This window comes from Rhinolophus sinicus, linkage group LG09 (assembly GCF_036562045.2).
Source record: "Rhinolophus sinicus isolate RSC01 linkage group LG09, ASM3656204v1, whole genome shotgun sequence".
Lineage (NCBI taxonomy): Eukaryota > Metazoa > Chordata > Mammalia > Chiroptera > Rhinolophidae > Rhinolophus > Rhinolophus sinicus.
This window is the reverse complement of record NC_133758.1, coordinates 72,445,621-72,469,663: the sequence shown is the minus strand read 5'-3', so window position 1 is coordinate 72,469,663 and position 24,043 is coordinate 72,445,621. Positions and strand designations below refer to the sequence as shown.

Genomic DNA, 24,043 nt, shown 5'->3' with positions numbered 1-24,043 from the left:
TCTTCATCTGGAAAATTGAGACTGTTCTAAAGATTAGATGAGATAATGTATTCAAAGGACTTAGTATGATACGTGGAGTATAATATTCAATAATTTTAGTAACTATTATTGTATTCTTTAATGTATTTTCATAGTTAGGATGAACTTTTTGATGAAGTAACCTACATTTTTTTTCCTATGGAAGCTTATCCACCAATGCTCATTTGGAAAATGTGCAGCCTTTGGAGACCACCCTAGTGCAAAACTAAGATGGATGAGAAAGAGCCATTGAGATTCTTTAGTTCTTAACTTTCAGAATGGTGTAGCTCAATTATTTTCAAATATGATCTGGAGAACCCAAGTATCCATGAATTAATACATTTTCATAATAATTCTAAAATATCATGTGCTTTTTTACTATCATTGTCTCATGAGTGCACAATGCAGTTTTCCAGAGGCTATGTGACATGTGATATTGCAACAAGCTGAATGAAGAAACAGGTTTGACAATACTGATGTCTTCTACTAACTCACACATTAAAGATATTATTCACAAGACATAAAACTGTCGCTCTTCTCATTAAATATTTTTTTTTGCAAAATCGTTTTTTGTTTCATGAAATACATTATTCACAGTAATACAAAGGATTATAATTATTATTTTTAAAGAATTAATAGATATTTTTTAAATTTCTCAGATTTAATACCTAAAGCTGTATATATATATATATATATATATATATATATATATATATATATATACATATACACATATATGAATAGCTATAATCTGCATAAACAAAAGCATTTGTGGTCTCCAGTAATTTACAAGAATGCAAAGGAGTCATGAGATCAAAATGTTTAATATCTGCTTGTGTCTCTAATCCTCCCTGACTTTTAGTGGGCTTATACATATGGTCAGAAGAATGCAATAAATACATGTGCCAAATATGAATTGTAGTTATATGTTATTTCTGTATGGCTTTCCAAAATTTATTCTTTCTTTCTGAATGGTCCTTTACTCTTATATTTCCTGGTCCAATGACCATCTAAAAAAGAATTTCATGAAGTAAAATTGAGACATAATAAAATACTTGTAAAACAAATATAAATATTTCATAATATCATGTGATACTTTCATTGATAATAAATAAGTTATTTTTTAGTTTTTTTTTTAATTAGTGTTAAGTGTACAAAACAACATAGTAATTAGACATTTATGTATCTCATAAAGTAAGAACCACAATAACTCTATTACCCATCTGACACTGTACATAGTTATTACAATATTGACTGTATTCCCAATTCTGTATTTTATATCCTCATGATTGTTTTTTTAATTATAGTTGACATTCAGTATTATTTTATATTAGTTTCAGGTGTGTAGCATAGTGGTTATACATTCATATAATTTATGAAGTGATCCCCCTGATAAGTCTAGGACCCATCTGACATATATATAGTTTTTACAATATTATTGACTCTATTCCCCATACTATACGTTACATCCTCGTGATCTTTTGTAACTACCAATTTGTACTTAACCCCTTTACCTTTCCTACCCAGACCTCTAAGTCGCCTCCTATCAGTGTTTTCTGTATCTATAAGTCTGTTTCTGTTTTGTTTGCTCAGTTATTCTATTCTGTAGATTCTGCATGTAAGTGAGATCATATGGTATTTGATTTTCTCAGTCTGACTTATTTCACTCAGTACAATACCCTCTAAGTCCATCCATGTTGTTACAAATGATACATTTTATTCTTTTTATGGCAGAGTAATATTCCATTGTAAAGACGTACCACAGTTTCTTTATCCAATTGTCTGTTGATGGGCATCTTGGTTGTTTCCTTGGCTGTTGTAAATAGTGCTGCAGTGAACATAGGGGTTCATATATCTTTTTGAATTAGTGTTTAAATAAGTTCTTTTGATCTAGTGCTCTAACTCTAGGCAGAATTCCACTGAGCCTTTGTGATGATGATGATGATGATGATGATGATGATGATAGTGTCACAGCTGATACTTATTAAACGCTCGTTATATGCCAATTAGTGCCCTGAGTAATTTAAATGTATTATTCACTTAATCTCCACAACAACATTTTAATGTAGATTAAGTCATTATTCACATTTTGTCTATGAGGAAACCGAAGCCTAATAAATTAAGACACTTAAGTAAGGTCTCACAGGCAGAATTGAAACTTGCTTTAGAGATCATGCCTTGTCTGTATTCAGAATCAAAACTCGGTCTCTCTAAGCATTCATTATCACTTAAAAGTAGAAGACTGTTTCTCTAGTTCTTATTTGTTTATTATGTTTTAAAAGTTAGTTAAAATTCAGACTAGAAACTTCTTTAAAAATCAAGAAAACTTGTTTTGTTTTTATTAGGTTGATGCAAAAGTGTGGTTTAAAACATTAAAAATAATTGCAAAAACCGCAATTACTTTTGCACCAACCTAATATTTCATGTATAATAATAGTATTGACTTTACATATCATGATGATCTTAATGATCTTGCCCAACAAATCAGCTGTCAGTTAACTTTGTATAATCAGTGATCAGTTATTATGTAACATAAACTCAGTGGCTTAAAACAAACAATAAATGTTTATTATTTCAGTTTCTTTGGGTCAAAAATTCCAGAATGGCTAAGGTGGAAATTCAGAAATGAGTCCAGCTCAGGGTCTGTTGGCCAGGGCTGCTGTCATCTGAAGACTCGATTGGTGCTAGAGAATCCACTTCCAATGTGGCTCACTCACAAGGCTGTTGACAGAAGACCTCAGTTTTCTGCTGACTAGTCACAGAGCTTCCTAACCCCATGGACCTCTCCCTAGATCAGGTTGGGTGTCTTCATGACATGGCAATTGGCTTCGCCCGGAGTGAATGATCCAAGGAAAAACAAGGTGAAACCTAAAATGTCCTTTATGATCTACCTTTAGATCATGTAGTGTTATTTCTGCAATATCCTTTTGGTTACACAGGTCAACCATGTTCAATATGGGAATTGACTACTCCAGAGCAAGAATATCAGGCGGAGAAATTATTTGGAACCATTTTGGAGGCTGGCTTATACATGTATTTTGATGTTTTGACTAAACTTCAATTAATAGTCAATTCTACTTTTCGACTTGATTTTTCTCTTATCGTTTTACCCACTTTCTTGCTCTTCTGCACTTACTTTTTTCCTCTCCCTCATCCCATATCTTTTATTGAGGTATACTTAAAAATTAGAAGGAGGGGAAAGCAGAGAGGAAAGATCATGGCCTGGGAATCTTTTAGGCCCAGACTTAATTTATAACTTTCTAATATTCTCATTAATAAAATTGGGATATTTATGCTTATCATGCAGGCTTATGGCAAGATTAAATGAGATTTATCATGTGATAACTGTTCAAGAAATATTAGTCCTGTATTCTTCAATTCAAATCTCTGTCATTTCTTATATTCTTCCTTTGAAAAATGCAACGTGAAAGTAATTAGTAAATACATTTAATATAACTTACCTTCAGTTTGGGCTTTTTTTTTTATTTTTTGTTGACACCATCCCCAGCTCCCTACCTAAACGTCTAGTGATGGTTCCAAGAAATTAGGTGATGTGTTAATTTTTTTGATCTTTTTAATTTTAACATTCCAGAGTACCCATGGATGGCATCTAGAAATATAGTTAGATATAGCCCTCAATATTTTGTTTTCATAATATGAATGAGAAGTAAGATATCAGTACTTTTTTCTTTATTTTGATAATGTTAATGTATTTTTATGATATTGCAAAGTGATAGCTTATCTCAGTTTATACTATTATACTAAAGGAACATAAAAGTTTATGCCTCTTTTTTCCAATTAGAGGCTATTTTCAGTCAATACGACCACTGACTCAGACTGTGCTGAAAATATCTGAAAACACAGTATTTGTCTATGTATATTTATTCATCTAAATAATGGATTTAATAGTTTGCCTTTATGAGAATCAATTATTTATTATTAGAAAGAGTTCTGGATACACGGAGAAATGCAATGTAAGTATGACCTAGTAGTTCTTGACTTTAGAATATATGTGACCATAATTTACACAACTTCAGTTCAGTCTGTAATGTGAAATTAAAAACAGGACATGGACATAACTGAAGCTTGATGCAAGAATGGCTTTCTTATTCTGTGATCCAGCTATCACAATTTTAATACTAAATGATTTGTCATTTTTTATTAACTAGAGTTTTTTTTCTCGATTGCGAACTTAAGATATAGTCCAGAATTTTATGAATGTCTGCAAATGTTATGTAAATTTTTGGTCACACATAAAGTAGCAATTTTCTTTTTCACTTGCGTTGAATTAACTTTTAAGTATCTGAGTCACATACATAAATATAAGCTATAAATATTATTCAGCACATGCTTCAGCATTTCCTTTTTCTCTTTTCCTGATGTTTCATTAGTGACATTTTTTTAAATCAAATTAACTAATCCTTGGTTTAGCCTCCAAATAGGAAATTGGTTCAGTGAGCATGGATATGAATGATAAAAGACTGCCCACTTAGAGGATGCTTTAAAATACTTTGCTCATTGAAAAAATATGTAAGCCTCCAGATTTTTCTGAAGTCAATGCTCTTAATTTTTTAGTTTGGATTTAACTGTGAATGGAAAACTTTGAAAAGCCATATAATCAATCCATCAATGTTATATTTGCTGGAGCCTGAGTTTCATACAACATCAAAGTGTTTTTATGGCTTTGATATTCTTTTTCCTCCTCTAATTATGTCAGCCCTAGATATATTGCATTTAATACTCTTTTCCTGGCTTGCTCTTATTAGCAGTTAACAATTTATGTAGAACATATCTAGAATTCCTGACATCAGTTACTCAACTTTTTTGGCTGATCAGTATGGTAGTGTTTAATTTAAGGCAAAAATAGAACATGTTTTCAAATTGTTCATGTAAATTGAAGATTATCTATTCTGTGTAACCACATATATACATGATCAGCAGATATGTGTGTATGAAAACTAGTGGTTCATGATAATCAGACCCTTTAATATTAAAAATAAAAATCCAAATATATGGTGATGGAAGGAGAACTGACTCTGGGTGGTGAACACACAATGGGATTTATAAATGATGTAATACAGAATTGTACACCTGAAATCTATGTAATTTTACTAACAATTGTCACCCCAATAAATTTAAATAAAATAAAATAAAAATAAAAATAAAAGTAATGAAAACTTTGGTTTACCAAAAACAAGCTAAATTGAAAACATTCAAAGGCACCAAGGATTACAGCAGTCAGAAAATGTCTTTTTAAGATGGATAAAAACAGGAACATCTCACTACCCTGCTATCTAACCTTGGCTTCTATTTGCATTTAGAACAAAATGCAAATCCGTAAACTTTTCATGTAAGAACCTAAATGACATAGCTGTTGCCCTGAAGGAGATTATGGTCAAATTTGGGATATAGGCATTAAACAAATACTCATAAGTATGTAGTTATAAATTGTAGTGAGTGGGATAAAGGAAAATGAAAAGGGAATTTGAGAGGTTAACCTGAAGAACTAAAACTTAGTTGGGGGGGCTGAGGAAAATATCTCTGAAGAAGTGATATTTAAGTTAAGATCTGAGGTATGGAAGAAGAGTTGGACAGGAGCATACCAGAAGAGAGAAGAATGTGTGTAAGAGCCTAAGAAAGGAAAGACCTTGATGAGATGGATGAGATGGAGAAAAATAAAGCTTTTGATGATGGATTATCCAAAATGAATGCCATGATGTATTAAAATGATATGTTCAGTTTTGTTAGTCAAACATCATTCTTTATGTACCTCAGTATTTTGTACATTTCATAGTATTTGGTGCGTATTAGATGACCAGTACACATTTAATGAATAAGTGTGTAAACAAGTTTAATGGTAGCAAAATTGGAAGGGAGTGGGGTAATGGTAGTATCTACCTCATGTGATTATGAGTCATAAATGAGATCACTAATAAACGGTGCTGATCTCACAGAGCCTGGGGCATAGAAAGTGCTTGATAAATGCTAACTTAAAAAAAATGAAGTCCCTACTTTGCTTTTGTGCTATTCTGAATAACTATTACCTGAATTGCCTGAAGACAAACTAATTTTACAACTTTAAAGTGAATTAATCCCTATATATTACAAAAAAATTCTTATTAATTAGTTGAATTGGATGCTATCCATGTATTTCCCTCCCTGGTTCCTACATGGTTGGCAGTGATGAACTCCTTTCCTTTCACATACAAACACACACAGTCTTTTGGATGGCTGGTAGACAGTGCATCATCAATAAAAGTTTGGGGATAGATAATGGCCTCAAAGCTTGTACCTCCTTTCTGAGTAGCAAAATGTGTCACTTTCAGTAGCAAAAGTCCAATTATAAGCCTAGTTTTAAATATAGTTTTGATGTTCTCTCAACTCATTCATCTTGGCTGTGCTCTAAAAGCCAAACCTAGCAGTCCTTATGTATGTGTGTACACGAAGTTCTTCCCTTGTGATTATTGAAGTAGGGATTCTATACATTAGATCAGGCAATTTGCTATTTCCTTGTTTCTAAATAAAACTATGAAAATTCCTGTTGCTAAAAGAAAATCTGTTTTGAAATTATTATTCTCATTGCTTAAATCTCTTGCCAAATAGTATGCAAAGTACTCAGATACATATATTCATTTCTCTTAGCCACCATTGGTTAAGCATTATCCAAATATGATCAAACATTATCAATTAGAGTATTCAAAAATAAAATGTTGAACTGTATAGATAAAATTGAAATATGTTCAATGGTTTGTATGAAATTACATTCTTATAGGTAATTTGTATATTTTTATTTCCTTTAATATGACTGTTAAGTTCAGTGCCTTCAACTAGACCATGTCATTCATGGCTAGGTAAATTCAGTTTCTTCTGTTACTTGAGTTTGAACTTGAAACCATATCAAGTATCTTACAAATGCCTGCCATGGATCACAAAAACTGACCAAGGAATTACGGATGGCTCAGTGTGAATTCAATACTATTATTTTTAAAAATGACATAAAGCACTGCTAGGTAAAACACAATAGAATCATTTTCATGTGTTAGTATAGGGAAGTATTCTTATTATATTATCATTTTCACATGTAAATATGAAAAGAAAATTAAGTGTTAAAAACAAGACAAAAGCATAAGTATAATAAACAAAATAATCCTTCCATTTTTGTCCTGGGACAGTGATGTTAAATCATTTCTTATCTGTGAGATAATGCTAGTGATCGGTAATATTCATGTTCTCCTTTTCTTCTTGGGCACAGAGAAGTCAATTCTGGATAATGGATTATGAGCTAAAATGATGACCATTTTCAGGCCTGTCCCATTAAACCTCCACCTGAATAGAGAGGATAACAAGGACCTAGAGGAGAGGGGACCTACAAGATGGAAGGCCTGGATCCCTGAATGACTACATGGATCAAAATCACTCCTCCCCATCCCCCAGCTCACCCCTCATGCCAACCTACACTGAACTGTGAGTGACAATTAAAGAAGTTTTGTTGCCTAATGACACTGATATTTTGAGGTTGTTTGTTATAAAAGGTAGCCTACCCTGACCAACCCAATATACTCAATTTTCTATGGAAAATATTTATACTGAGTTTAGTCAGAATCCAAGGATATTAGACCTTCTAGATCCATGGATTCTGGATAAATTAAATAGTGGGCCCTTCAAAACATTTTCTAGTAGCTCAAAAGAGCTACTGGAGATAAGTTTAATGGATCCGAATACAAAATGTTGACATTTATATTTCTGTGTAATGGAAAATCTATTTTCAGGTAATCTAAATTGTGAAGTAAACTCTTTCTGCCCAAAAGGAATGCAGCTTCCCATCACTATGCTGATGTTTTGAAGCACAGATTCTACACAGGCTGCAATACTCAGGAAATGTTCTATGGAAAAAAGCTGATCCCACAGGGAGCTAGTAATTGGCAGAAAATATTCAAACCTGAAATAGTTGGGTAAGAAAGGCAGAGAGCCACAGCACCACACAGCTTCAATCAGCAACCTGATGAATATAGGAGCAAAGTGTTTCCTAAAATTTAAAACCTACTGCTTTCAGACTGAATTTTAAGGAAAAGCACAAGCAAAGATGAGTGCCCTGACATGAAAAGCAAATGTTCTTCCTCAGATTAGACCTCACAGAAAAATAGTAACGGAGCACCCACAGACAAGAATCCAAACTGAGACAAATCTCTCTCCTAAACCATGTGGGTTAAGGGTTTTACCACTTCCTTGGAAAAGACGAAACAGATAAGAGAACCCATATGTGTTACTTACAATGTTGTACACAATAATATAGAAAATATTCTCATTAAAAAGTGAAGCTTCAGTCATTTTCAGGAAATTGTCTTGATGTTCACATTATGGTCTGAATTCAGGGCTCCCCCTATGTTCAGTATTAGGATTCATATTTTGGTGCTCAAAAAAGACCAAATCAGGCAATACTTATGAAATTCGGCATTTACAATGCTTATTTGTGCCAGAGTGCACAGAGCAGTAATTAGACAGCCCCTTGCACGGCCCTTATCCACAAACACATCTAAATCTAACTGTCATCCACTGCCTATATCCTCAGAACTGTAACACATGAGGCATACATTCAACAAAACATGAGCAAGCTACAAAAGGGACACTTGCAAAGACAGATAAGTATCTGTCCTGACCAGTTAAAGAATAAATTTTTAAAGTCACTGTTATTATTAACCCCCAGCAATTTTATAGCCCCCTTAGAGGTGAGCACTGTCCAGTCATCCATGAAACGGGAAATTCAGTTGGAATAGCATCATTTGTCTTTTCTTTCTTAGTCGTCTTACAAGCTATTAACTATAAGGGAACAGAGATGTTTAACAAAGGCCTTCGGAATTCCTCTGCCAGGACACGCTCTAAATTTCCAACTCAGTGGTTCTGCTTAAACTGCATGTTAGATGTGCCTGTTTGGAGTAAGAATGAGTAACATGAGCTCAGCGTGGACACTTTACACAGCCTTCTGTCTGCCCATTTTACTGGGGACAGTTCAGAAAGAAAATTATCCTTTAATAACTTTGGTCCCTAAATATCAAAGAAAAGCATGAGTCTTTCTCCATTGGGATATGACCAGAAGACTGTGGTCTGTCATTCAGTATCCACTCTGAAGGTTGAAGTTTCCAAAGACCAATCTCAAAGGGAAGAATAAAGAAAAGAAAGAGGAAAAAAAAAGGATCAGCAAGACCTATAACTTCCAAAAAAAAAGGCTACATGTTCACGAATGACTAACCAACCTATTTACAAATATATGAAAATCCAATAAACCAACACATTTTGTTTTCTGTTTGGCTTAATTTTGTTTTTGTTGTCAACATAAGAATACCTTGTATCGCTGATCTTTTTCCATTTGAGACAATTCACTGCCTGAATTGACAAGTCATTTTTAATACTGATACAAAATTGGATGGTTGAAACCTCGTCAGCGTAATTTCCCCCATAAAATGAATCCATGATCACAGATTTATTCTCAGCCCAGATTGCAGGCTGTATAAACACTGCATCTAAACAATTATCAAAGGTGAAAAATGAAGTTCATTTTCTGGTCATTTAGTCTATATTGTATTGTGAGAAACAAGCTGTTAAATATGTCAGTTAATTTTTATCTCCTCAGCACTTACTTACAAAAAAAGTGAATGGAAAAAAATATAACAGGTACTTCGTATTTTTTGCCATTGTAAGAATCTAATCATTTAAAAAAAAATGTTTCTTCTATGTTCCTCTGTAATGTTTATTTACAATTGAAAATTGTGACAGATTTCTTTGTCATGCATCCTGATTCTTATTTCAACCAGGATATTATCTGAACTGCTCTCTAAGAGATCTAACTTTGTCTCACCATCCTCCCTCACCTCTAACATTAATATACAGTCCATTGGATTTAGCCATCGTGTCCTCAGAACTTTGTAATTGACTTGGATAAAATATACCTGATGTATATTATCAGGATAAAATATACTTGATGTATAGCAAGGATGTAACCATAATACATCTGAACATAAAAAACTTTTCCCTGTGTACTGATAATAAATACTCCCTAGTTTATATTCATGAATGACTAATATCTGAAGTTTTCTATTTGTATTATTATAAATCAAATATTACTGAAATAATATGTCAATAATAATTTTTAAAATGCATTCACATAAATAACAAAGCACTAGAAAGCACAGAAATAAAAAAGCTCCATTCTCTGTTTTTACACCTGAGATTAGAGCATGACAATTCCTGAAGCTGAATGCCAAGTTTTCTATTGATCCACTCAGTGGAATTTAGGATCTCTAGACCTTGTTGATAATATAATACATTAAAAGAAAAACACAGTCTAATGTTGGATATTGTCCAAGATAGGTCACTTTTTATCGCTGTATGATACAGGTAAACCTCAACCTTGACTCAAGTCACTCCTAAACCCTGGTTGTGTGTGTAGCCAATATAAGGCAATCCCTTATTTCCAAGTTTCAGTGTTATAAATGGGAGTTTCATTCTTGAAAAACTTATTTTTTCCAATAAAAGCAAAAGTTGATGATTATAGGTAATAAACACAAATATATGATGTTTATAATTTCTTAAGTATATAAAATCAAATTATTTTAAAACAAGATCCAAATATTCCTTTAGGAGGATTTTTTTTTTTTTTTTTTTTTTTTTTTGCATGAATTGGACTAGTAAAGGCTTCTCAAAATAAAATAAATAAAATCTAGACTGAGAAAACCATCTTCATACCTGGTAAATACCTCTGGCAAACAGAAGCATTTTTCACTTTTCTGAGGACATTCGAACTACTTTGAACATTTGTGTTATCTGTCTCAAAAATTTCCATTGACAATTTTATGACCATGAAAGTCTTTGACTAGTAAATTATGGGGATTAGGGCTGGGGGAGGGGAGAATGAAGGGCAGTTTCCATGGTAATTCCTCTTCCTTAAGTCTTTCTTTATCATTTCAATGTGAGCTTCATTGCTGAGCTCCTGAGAATAAATGGAATTATTAGAATATAACTACTACAAACAGTTGAGCCATCATCCCAGTCAGATATTGTTATCAATAGTATTGCTAGCAGAGTGTAGGAGTCCTCACTGGTCCCAGTTCTTAGCCAGTTGTAAGTTCAAGTTTTGACCATTATCAAAGGGACCTAGTCCGTATAAGAAAGATTATAAAATGTGTAGGTCACAAGTTATAAACTGGAAGCCACCCACATTTCAAAATATTTTATTATCAAATATTTTGTGTTTTTTACTTGGAAGTATCATCTAGTTACATTATAGGACAGCTGTTGTAGTAAATTCACCTTTTAAAAAGCTTTAATTTAGAACTGCAGAGAAACGATAAAACACATCTAGCTCAAACCCCTACATGAGACAGAGTTCCCCAAAATATATTCACTGATCCTATTAATGGATACGAGCAATATTTTTTGAAGCAGGAAATATATTTTATATACCATTACCAACTGAGCAACTACATTATTTCTATTTTTTGCCTGATGGGCTCATTCTACTGACTCAAAATTAATCATAATTTTGTCATTTATTTTGAGAAATATGTTTTTGTCATATTCAAATATGATATTTAAAAATAGCTATGGTTTCCTTATTTTACTAACAAATAAACATTGAGTTTTTATCAAATGAGTTTATAAAATCTACTACGATGAGCATATTTTTCTTCTTTGCCCTATCATTATGGTAAAACTATATTAATACATGTCCAAATATTGTCCTGGCTCTTAGTCAGAATAGCCTAGATTATGCTGTAGTAACAAAAATCCTTCTATCTCCATGATTTAAAAATAGAATTTATCACACTTAGCACTATTGACATTTGGGGTTGGATAGTTCTTCATTGTGGAGGGCGGTTCTGTGCATTTTAGGATTTTTAGCATCATTCCTGGCCTCTACTCACTAGATACCATTAATATACACCCCATATAAGTTTGGGCAACCAAAAATGTTTGCAGACATTGCCAAATGTTTTTTGGGTGTGCAGGGCAGCAATTGCCCCCTGTTGAGAACCACTGTTTTAAAACAGTGACGTTCTGTTTTCATTCACTGTACATGTCCAACAAAAATCACTTGAAGGCTCTCTTTATATCGCTCTCTCTGGGATGCAGGCTGATAGAGGTGCCACCACCTAGGTCTTTCCAGGACACAGTGGCAGAAGGAGGATGTACTAATTGCACACCAGCTCTTACAATTTTTGCCCGGAAGTGACACAGGTCATTTGCACTCTCATGAATTTCGCTGAAGCAAACCCCATGGGTATGCCTAAATTCAACTGGAAAATGTAATATGTGCCTAAAAGACTGAGCGCCAGTTATATTGATGATCTGACATATTAACCTCACAATATTATTTTAGAATCTGTTTTGAAATGTAAATTGTAACTCGGCATTTTTTTCTCAGAAAGTGTGAATAGCACATTGATTGTTTAAAATCCTCTTATTTAGTCTGTTCCGTTGTTCTGCCTACAGACCTACAGGGTGGTTGTATTGGGTTCATGTATTTTTTATTGTTATTTCATTCTATATAAATCACTTCTTTTTTTCAGTTAACCATTTATACTTGTATAATCCACAGAATAACAATAACTGTGGTTTTGGTTGTTTAAACAACACGTGTGAGAAACGTAAAAAACAAGCAAACCAAAAACCTTCAGAAAGAAATCTTAGATCTGTGCTTAATGGAATGACTACATACTTGATTATGTAGAGTTCAAAGTGACTGGTTGAGGGTGGAGAATAGGCTCCTCCCAACCCTCAGTAACCACAGCCCTCTCCCCACACTTGTTTCTAGTCTGGCGCTCCTTGCTTCCTCTGTTTTCCTTTCATGAAGTTCTATAGTTGTGCCGCTGTAATAAAGCTCACCTACTATTAAAAAGTGCAGCTGCAGAAAATTATAAAGATTATTAGTTATATAATGTGGTGCAAATAAAATATATAAATTGTAATTGCATTTTCACGGTATTTTATGGGTGGAAACTGGACGTGTGGGTAGACGATGTTTCCAGTATGATCATAATAGGAAGACTTTATGTATCATTCTCAGTGATTCCCTGTAGAATCCCAAAGATGTAATGCTATCACATTTTTATAAATAAATAAGTCACTCAACGTTACACAGCCAGCAGGGTATAAAATCTGCATTCAACTTATCTCAAACTCGTTCAACTTTCTTATATTTCTTCTCTAATGTTTCTTGTATGTATTATAATAAATTTGGGCTTATTCCTAATGGTGTATTTTTACATTAGCTAGATTGGGATAAACATTTTTTAAAAATTGCACTAAAAAATACTTACTCACTTTGTGAGTTAATAATAGATGTTCACTATGGAAAATTTAGAAAACACAAAATTATACAGTATAGAAAATAATTCAGCAGAAATCTGTCCATGAAGAGAAAATCACTAAAAATATGGTGTATGTTATTTTATGTATACTCTAAAAAACTAAAAAAGGGATAATTGTCCATGTTCTAAAATATAATTTTAATGATTACATAATGTTCCATTGTAGGCATGTGCCATAGTAATTTAATATCCCCCTTTTTTGGCACAAGATTGTTCCTAAAGGTTAGCTATTAAAAAAATGCTGTAGTGATATCCTGGTAAACACTTTTATGCCCATCTGTATTTTCTTAAGATAAACTTCCAAAAGAGAAGATATGTAATCTTAGGCTTTTCTTACATAATTCCAAAATGTGTAACAGAAAACTTTACTAAAGTATACTGTTAGCAGCACTGCCTGTTTCTCAGCGATTTCTCCAATATAAGAAAAAATATAGCTCCCAAAACAGAGGACATTATCTTGTTTTAAATCTCTTTGATTATTAGTAAGTGTAAATGTTTCTTTTCTCTTTCTTTCTTTTTTTTTCCCCCTTGGCTATTGCTATTTCTTTCTATATGATTTACTGTACCTGTCCTTTGCCCATGAATTGCTGTACCTGTCCTTTGCCCATTTTTCCTACTGTGGAGGACCTCTCCCCAGAGGCCTCTACCGTAGCGTTCTGTTCAGACCTGTTATTTTCTCCCAGCACACCAGTTTTGCCTTACAGTATAATAGTTGACTAATATTACTGAGAAAACAGCACCTTTTTTCTGAGATTAGCTCATCTAATCTCCTAGTTTTATAGATTTCTGGAATATAATGTTTGGAGTCAGATATTTTGGATTTGAATCCAAGCTCAAATAGCTATGGGACCTTGCGAAAGTCACTTTATTCCCCAAGGCTTAATTTATTTTTCTGTAAAACATGCATAATAACTTTTACTTTATGATATTGGTGTACATAGTGCCTGGTGTAACAAGTACTCAGGTAACTTTATTGTTTCTATTGGTGTTTGTTTTATTATTAAATATGCCAACACTGAGTTCTAGGAAGACAAAGTGATCTGTTAAGTAATTTTCATCAGGGATCTGCTTTCACCGTTGTGAATCCTTTGTGCTTTGTTACTCTGCTTTTTATAGATAGTGCCCAAACTCAAAGGAAGGATTCTAATGAAATAAATGAATAATGGGGTAGATTTTTTTAAAGGAGTAAGGCCTCGTGTTATATTTCAGATATTACCACGTAAGGCAACCATTCTTGTGTCTGTGTGTGTGTTTGACTCATATATATAGCTATACCATCACACTCCTTAGCAAAGAGTTTCTGATTTTTAAAGGGACTCAGAGGCACATGTGAAAATAAAGTTTGACAAATTTAGGGACCCCAAAACAAACATATAAACAAAAACAAACAAAGAAAACCCAGGATGTTCAGAATTAAGATTGCCAGCAGTGAGAAAATACACCTGATTTATTTTACTGGATAAGTAGTATTATTTCATATAATAATATATTATCCTAAATTATCTATCTTTATGTCTAATGATTTATTGATTGATCACTCAATATCTATAGATAGCAATTAAAACATAGATATGTATTCTTAAGTATATTTCCATGTTTGAAATTATTAAACAGTTATGGTGTGTTTTTTTTTGCCTTTCATATGGGACCTACTTATAACAATTTTTCATTTTAAAAAGGTAATCCTGAATATGACCACCACACCCATTTATTGATACTTGTAACAGACCACCGGTAGATTTTATGTGCTAACCAAAAAGGGCTAGAAAGAGTCACTGTTTAGTTCTAGTAGAATATGCAGAATGTTTGAAGGTCAATGAAGTCATCGTGAAAGTCAATATCATTCATCTTCCATGGATTTTAAATCTTTGCTGAGAAAGCATATACCAGTAAGAGGAAATTATTGGCTATTTAGATAATTGAAGTCAAATTTAATGCATTCTGCTATTAACCAAAATTGAAAGATTTCTTAAGTTGTTGCCCTAAGATGAACAGAGAATAAATCAAATATATGTTTGTGAGACTTAGGTAGCTCAAATTAATATTCCTCATAACTATTTTATCCTAGTTTTATATTCTACCTGAGTCTTAGGGAGACAATGGTAGAGTTAGGAGATTTTTATCCTTCAGGAGCTTATAATATAGTGAAAGTATTTTTTTTAAAAAACTGAAACATATCAATGCACAAAATATATAAAAAACAAACTGTTATCAGTGCTAGGAAGGAAAACAACAATGCGCTGAGATAATTTACAGGGAACCTACCCTAGATAGGATACTAGGAGAAGCTGAGGGAAGGCCAGTGAGAGCTGGACAGTGACCCGAAAGGAGGAAAGATCCTCACACAGGGCCATAGAGGCAGGCAAACCATACCTTATATGGCCTTCAGGAAGAAAGGAGGTGGATTTTATGTCAATTGTAATGGAAAGCTCTTGAAGGGCTTTAATCAGGCAGGGAGTGACATCATACAAGGCTACCTCAAGGAACACCATGACTATACTCAAACAGTATGAGAAAACAAGACTTAAATGGAATTGTTAGTGGAAAACCTTCCCCAAGGGAAAGAGAATCCCGAAATAGAAAAGTGTGAAGTGTAACACTTTCTTAGCTTACTTCTAAACTATGAAAAATCTAAACTGCATTAGACATCTATGAGTCATATATATTAAACTGAATTATACTCAGTTTTGCTTTGTTTTTTTTATGGGCAAATATAGGTGTCCATAATGCAAATGAAGAAATGAAGCAATTAGGATAATGAAGAGAAAGGGCATTCAAGGACAAAATGAAGGAAATTTGTGAAATTCTATAGAGCTGGAGAAAACTTTAAGTGAAAACAAGAATATAAAGAATAAAAGTAAAATAAAATAAAACAAAATGGAAATGGTGGATGGAGTAACCTGAAAGCTACAGGAAAGATGAAAATGCATTTTGATTGGTCTCTTATAAAAAACGGAAAGCTATTGTCTGTCTCTATGAGTTTCTGTTACAATTGTCACCCCAATAAATTTAATAAAAAAAAACAAAACAAAACAAAAAAAACCGGAAAGCTAGGAATCTGGAATAGCAAAGATAATAGGAATACATTGGTGATAAATAATCCACACAGGAGAAATTTTTCAGTACAAAGAAAAAAAAAGAATATGCCACATACACATTTTTCATTACTATTTTGCCTTCAAATTGGGATGGGGGAGGAAATGTGCAGGGTTTTCTTCTGGTAAAGCGTGGTGATTTGATTCCACGGAATATAAGTACATTTGTTTTCATAGAGAACGATTCCGAGGTGACCACCACAGTACACTAACTTATTCAGGGTCCCTCAGGTAAATCTGTGCGTTGGCATCACATGACATGCATGCAGGAGAATACGGCTTCTATATTCTTGAATTAATAGAAGATAAAGAAAAAGCAGAGATTGAAGAAAATGGTAGCTCATGTGATTATGACTATTTTTTAAGGGACTAGAAAATAAGACTGAGTGAGACTTTGCGATTTGTTTCCAGTTTATTTTTAACACTTAAATTTTTATTACAGAAAATTTCAAACATACGGAGAGTAAACAGAATAGTATAATGAACTCTACCTACATCACCCAGCTCCATCAATTGTTGACATTCTGCCATTTTTTTATCATCTTGACCTCCATCTACTTTTCACACCATCTTGAATACCATTGCTTTTTGTAATTTCAGAGTTTAAAAGTGTTTTTTATGTTTATACAACATTAATTCTTAATAAGGGGATGTTATTATATAAGACGATTATTATCCAACATTAGCTTATTTATGGCTAATATAACTTGAGGATTTGATAACAATTAAGGTAAAACAGAAAAATCCTTTTTTATCTTGCTTGTATTTCATTCTGATTAAACTTGAAGATTAAACAGTTTGCATCTTTAGAAAGAATCCTCAAATGGGATGGTTTAAGGACCAGGATTCTAGGCCTGAGTTCTTCTGTAATTGTCAGTGACCTTAACTGCTCTGTGACTCAGTTTTCTCATTTGTAACTTGAGAAAACTGAATATGATACTCCCCAAAGTAGGTCCTTATTCGCAAATGGCTTATACTTCTCTTTACAAAAAAAATGGCCTCTACACTCCTCATCACTTATCCAGTGTCAGACCTACTCTTCAAGACACAGTTCACAATTTCCATCCTGTTGTTAAATCCAATTCAATTCAACAAATACTTACTGAGGACTGATTATGTGCCAGGCACCGTTCTAGGCACTGAAGTTATAGAAATGAACAAAACTGACCCAAATCCCTGTTTTATTAAGTGAGGTGTCACACAATAAAAATGATAAATAATTCAAATATGTAATCGTAATCAATGTGTTAGGTACTAATAAGTACTAAGAAAAAACACAAAGTAAGAAAGAGATGTATGAAGTGTGAGTGGTAGGTGGGTAGTGAGGGATAAAAGTTGAGTGGAATGGTCAGAAAGGGCCTCAGTTTAGAAGGTAAGTTTGGAATCAAGATCTGAAAAGAATAAGGAAGCTGACCCTGTTGATAGCTAAATGAAGAGCATTCAGGTGGAGGGAACATTAACTATAGAGGCCCCTTGGTGGAGTCTGCCCACTGTTTTAGAAGTAACATGAGGAGGCCATTGTGGCCAGAACCTGGTAAGCAAAGAAGGGTAAGGTGTTGGGAGTGGACAGCAAATTGTGAAGGGCCTCACAAATCATGTTATGACATTGGTTTTTACTCCAAGTGAGATGGGAATTAATTGGAGTTAAAAAGAATCTGATTTATGTTTTAACAAGGTCCATAGTCTGGCTGAGAGAGCAGAAATGAGGAGACCAATTAAACTACTGCCATAATCCAGATTAAACATCAAGGGAGCTTCTTGGTAGTGAGAGTAGTGAAAAGGAGTTAGATTCTAAATCTATTTTGAAGGTATGGCTGACAGGATTGCTAATAGATTCTTCTGTGAGGAGTGAAAGACAGGAGGAAAGGATGATGTCAAGGTGTTCTTCGGAGTACACGGAAGCATAGAGATGCTTTTAACACAGAGGCAGGAGTCCGTTGGAGCCAGTTCTGGAGTATAATAGTGCTTAACTCCACCTGTAATACACATGCATCCATAAATGTCCAGTAGACTCCTTTCTCTGTCTCTCTCCACCTTCCTCACCATCTCTCGCTTCACCATCTCTCTCTCTCTCTCTCTCTCTCTCTCTCTCTCTCTCTCTCTCTCGTTCTCAATGTGTAGTTTTCTAGGGTTTCCCTGAAATATCATCAGGGAAGTGTCCAGGCATAATTTGCAGAGAGTAAAAAAGAAACTGTCTTCATCTTTGCCCTTTAGTGTTATACCATATTGTGGAACATTCAGGTTTTCTCTAAAACTGCATAATAAAGTTTTAAAACTGGAAGGGATCATAAAGAATTTCTTGTCCAACTTTATACTTTAAGATATGGACACTTAGCTCAAAGAGTTAGATGACTCACCTATGGAACAGGAAAGAGGAGAAATAAATAACATGTTTTTCTTCAAATGCAAGTAGTAAAGATATGGCCATGAGAGGAGCAATTACATGAGTAAATGACATAGTTTTAAATCCCAAAAAAGAAAACAAATAACAGAGTACCAAAAAAAAAAAAAAAAAAAAGTTATATACATGCCCAGAGAGGAAAAGTGAGTGGTGTCAAAAGCAGTATTTTTACCATGATGGCAAAATAGACAATTCATTTTGTAAAGATTTTAAGTTTTTCAATTCAATAGTTTTGTTTTTTGTTTTTGTTTTTTAAATAATGATCTTTAATTTTTTCCCATTAATACTTCTTAAGACTTTTCCAAATTTGTGGAAGTTAAAATAGAGCACTTATACAAATTTGTATTATTGGTCTTACAACCAATAAAAAGGGTTTCTAAAATAAAAGTATTCAATCTCTACTTTGTTTCCAAAATAAGTTTTGCATAAAGCTAATTTACTTTTAAATAAACGAACTTGGAGTAGAAAAAATTAAAAGCATTCCTGTTATGCAGATATTTATTTCGTTTTAAAATATTTTAATTAGTGTCATTTTGTTTTGATTTTTCAAATTTAAACAATAGCTTCAAAATTATGTTGTAATAAAGCTCTAGGGTGATAACTTTATTATTTCACGTTAGTTTGAATTTTTTTGTTTACATTATTGAACATATAGATATAAATGTAAGTGAAACATTTTCCCCCATAACTTTACACATATGTATGAAGAAAAGACCTATTTATCTTAACTCTGGCACCATGCATGCCTAGCTAGAACCTTTAGAATGATGCAAAAAAAGAGTTCTAAGCAATCCCATTATTTAACAGTAAGGAAAAATACAGAAAAAAACACAACCTAGTTTACACTTAATTTTAACCTTTATGAGCTTCAGGGTTTTTTTGTTTTTGTTTTTGTTTTTATCTGAAAAACTGGTTTATTATACTTGCCTTAGCTACCTGATTGGATGGTTATAATGATCAAATGAGATAATGCCTTTGAAAGCTCCCTGATACATTTTGACAACGCTATTAGTATAAGCATTGAGAAAGCATGGTCCACTTATCTTTTCCTTGATGGGAAAAGACTATATCCTAGAATCAATCAAAGAAGGAAAGGAGCGTTTCTGTTTCTTAAATAAAGTCTGTGTCTCTATGCTTGACATTTTAAAGAAATAGGCCATATCCTATATTCTAGAAAAGAAATATGGTGATTGTTTTTCAATTCCTAAAATTAAACGTGATTTCACTACAGTAATTATTCTGCTATTTATTAATACACACAGGTGTTCATTGGAATAACACTATTCTCCAAAACCCTGGGCTGGGACTCAGCACTGGTAAGCATGGGTGCCTGAGGGAGGAGAGTTCCTTAACCTGAGAGCCAGCAACTGGCACCTTGTGGATTCACCCATTGCAATTCAATTACATTTTATTGAATTCCAATAGCAAAATCCATAGGGGGCAAAGCTCCAGAACTCCTATACAGTGCAACTTCCTTCCAAAAACACTGAAACCAATTAAAAAACTTAACTGTTCTAAAATAGCACTGTAAATGAATAGGCTATCAAGGGACAGCTATAATGATGGATGTTCTTTTGCATCATGTGAACACACACATCATACCAGAATGATACGTTTAACCATCTCCAAGTCAAATCAACATCCTCCAAAAATAAAACTGACATGGCTTTATGTCATGAATCACTCTAGAAAACATTCTATTTCCTGCCGCTGGCCATTTCAGGACACCCTTTAGATTCATTTTGGCATCAAGTTTTTGTTTCTTATAAAAGATGTTCCAATCTTGATTCAAGTACGTGTTTAAGTCTTTATAGTCATTGTAATTGATCACCTGGATGATTTTATCTTAAAGAGCCATAGTAAGATGACCTATTAACCCACACATATTAGTGAGAATCTATTATTTTTCAGGCTAGGTGCTGTGAGTGATATAAAAGCATAAGAAACATAGTTCTGACTTTCAAGGTGTTTACAGACTAGTTGAGAGATGAGAATAAAAATGTACAAAATGCAATACAATAAGAGACATATTAGAGTTTGGTCAAAATTCAAGAACTTAACATGAGATAAGGAATCTCATTTACCTAATTAGAATCTCCAAGGAAAGGACATAACAAAATGTATTTTTAAAGCTCCCAAGAAGATTTTGAGAGATAACCAGGTTTAGAAGCCACTGTTATTTCGTGTGTTTTTTTCCTTCCATCTCTCCTCAGAGTAATCTGCCTAGTACTCTCAAAGTCTACAAAAAATCTCTTAAATGCCACATTCATCAGCCATTTCCAGGCCTTATCTGCCTGACCCACAGGCAGTCTGCACACAGTTGATCACTGTCTTATTTTTCGGTTTTTCTGACAATCTTTCTACATGTCATTTAATGGCTCTGAATCCTTTTCTCACACCTCAAATACTGGTTTTCATTTTATTTTTTTTCTTATTCCTAGTCCCTTCCTAAATGATATCACCCATTCTTACCGCTTCAGCTAGAGGACTCAGTTATACCCTGGATAGTCCCTAAATCTACATTCCAAGCTCTGATGCCTTTAACATTTCCAATTCGATTTCTGACAGGTTCTCCAAACTCAAAATTGTTCAAAATCAAATTCATTTCTTCTCCACCCCTCCATCAAAGGACTAACCAACCCATCCCTCACTGACTGTAAGCTGTAAGATGGTTGGGTAGGTGATATGAAGTGGGACAGGGAAGAGTGAGAAGTGAAATCCACTAGACCCAAGCTAGGAATTAGTCACCCTCAAAATTGTCCTTGTACATGACCATGAATCAACTTGTGAACTGAGACCTGTTGGTTTATCCTAAGGAATTTATGATGCATTTTTCTTCTCCTCTCTTCCTACTCCAGCTGTCCTGTTGGAAGCCATCACCTGATTGCTAATAGTCTTAAGTTGGAGGGAACCTCAGCTTTGACTCAATTTTGTGCTATTTTTAACCATATTAGATATGAATTCTATTTCTTAAATCGACAATCTAAAATTTAGAGACCTCAAATTTTGAAAAATCTGAATCACACTTTTAACTTTATTATTTCATTATTTCATCATTTATGAAGTTATCTAAAATTTAGATCTGGAGTTTTAGAAAATGTGGAGTTTTAAATAACTATTTAGGAAGAAACTCCAAGCGATTACTCTAACTTAACTTTTCATTAGTAAGAAAAATAACAGTTGAAGAAAGATAATTTACATTGTGTTCTTAATGATTTCAACGCAAAATTTCTTCAGTGTCTAATGTTCAGTTTCTTTCAGTCATCTGTTCTGGCACCTACCAAGCTAATAATTAGGATATTCTTCCCGATGTTAGCGTCCTTTGCTTTAGTATAACCCTGAAGCATTTTTCTTCTATTATAAAAATATATTTTCTTATTTTAACTTTCTAATGCTTCTTTTTTATTATGTAGGCTATCCTCAGATATAAGTAAATTGTGCTATAAACAACAATTGAAATCTTAGGATTTTTTTTCTCCCCTTTATTGTAATTTTCGAAAGAGGAGTTATCCCTTAATTTAATCTCATTTTCCCTTAAATAGCCACAATGCTTTAAGTATTTTTCTTTTTCCTTTATTTAGTAGGTGGGGAGAAATTTCTGCCCATTTATATAGACAATAATTCAAGCACTTGTGTAAATTTTCTTTCATAGAATACTCTTCACATTTAACTCTCTATTCTTACTTCTGCATCTCACAATCAGAGGAAATGAATAAGATGAAGTAAATTGTCTCAGCAATCAGAAGTCATTCCTCAAACAATCGATCTGAATATCATTTGTGAGGCGGTCTATACAAATGACAACTCCTCTGCTTGCTCACGGTGCCATGTAAATTATGCATGCAATTTCCCTACAACTTGTCAGTCACCTTGCTTTAATTCCAGAGGAATTCAAGCAGTTACAGCACTTTAAGGTGAGGAATAAAGAAGACAAGGCGTGGGATAGTTTTGCTTTTCCTTTCTGTTCAGGTTTCCCAAATGGCCATTTGCTGATACAGTCCTTTCAAATACTGCAGTTGTCACCTGCTGATTTACTGGAGGAACCCTGCCCTGGGGGTTCCTCGAAAACCTCACACATATCATAAGAAATCATAAAAAGTTCATTTGGAAGAACAAGCTTGTACAGGGAAAGAAATAAAGAGGTCAAGATTGGGAACGTGGGGATTTGTCTTCTTTTATTTGCTGGGGTTATTGATAGTTATATTTTGAAATTTACAGAGGTAGACTAGTAGTCTGTGTAATCAGCCAAAAAAAAAGGAAAATGATTAGGGCATAATTGAAACACGTGGCACTCACAGTTACTTGAAAAAGTGTTTGGATTGATATTTTGTCCTGTTATTATTTATTTTTTAAAGAAAATTAAAGTGACTTATAAATTCAGGTACACACTCACACACAAACACACACACACACACACACACACACACTCAGTGATATGCTGAACCTGACAAGCACTGACTTGAAAGAGCTGTGCACATCTTTTCCCCACTTTAGTTCAGTGACTTTAAGCGGAAATTGGTTATAGCGGCATATTTACTTTACAAAAATTGGCAAATGCAACAAATCAGTTGTTTTTGTTGTTTTGTTTTGTTTTCACAGAGCCAGTTGTTAAACATGAAGCAGCCGCTGCTGCCATAATGGGGCATGTTTTCTACAAACTGCTGTGACTATTGCAGGACCCTTCACATTTATCTAAAATATTATTGCCAAGTCATTCATTGAAAGTTTTGCTTCTATACAGCTTTATTCCCAATTTCTGCCAGAAATTTACACAAGTGCTTGAATTATAGGGTGGTCGCTGGGTGCAGAAAAAAAATTCCTGGGGCTTTGTATTGAAAGGTATTGTTAATCCCAGAAACATTTTACTTCTAGTTTCATGAAACCAAAATCTATGGGCTGGATGAAATCTTCAGAAAAGTTCACTATCTTCCTTTTATAGAGAAGGTCATTGACATTAAATGACTTATGGAAGCCCAGGTCTCCTGAATCCTAATAGAATTCAACTGAACTCTCTCTACTCTCGTACCATATCCTGACCTCCAGGCTAATCATGGAACTAATTCTTCTCTCTCTTCCCTCTCCTATCTTTTCTTCTTTCTATATTTTTCCCTTCTTTTTCTCTATCCAATTTAATTTTATTTTGAATTCATTAAGCTATTCTGGTG

General features: G+C 33.6%; 1 protein-coding gene across 8 annotated transcripts in view; it reads left to right on the top strand.

Moving 5' to 3' along the window:
* The window catches only part of MAGI2 (membrane associated guanylate kinase, WW and PDZ domain containing 2), a 1,294,930-nt gene that overhangs the window by 575,461 nt on the left and 695,426 nt on the right, over window positions 1-24,043 (top strand). The window contains exon 2 of one of the 8 annotated variants that reach the window (XM_074340650.1): window positions 7,271-7,482. The exons of the other annotated variants lie outside the window; for them this stretch is intronic. Within the exon in view, the coding sequence (XP_074196751.1) occupies window positions 7,413-7,482 (70 nt within the window). The 5' untranslated portion in view covers window positions 7,271-7,412. The remainder of the gene's footprint in view (window positions 1-7,270; window positions 7,483-24,043) is intronic. 8 annotated transcript variants of the gene reach the window in all.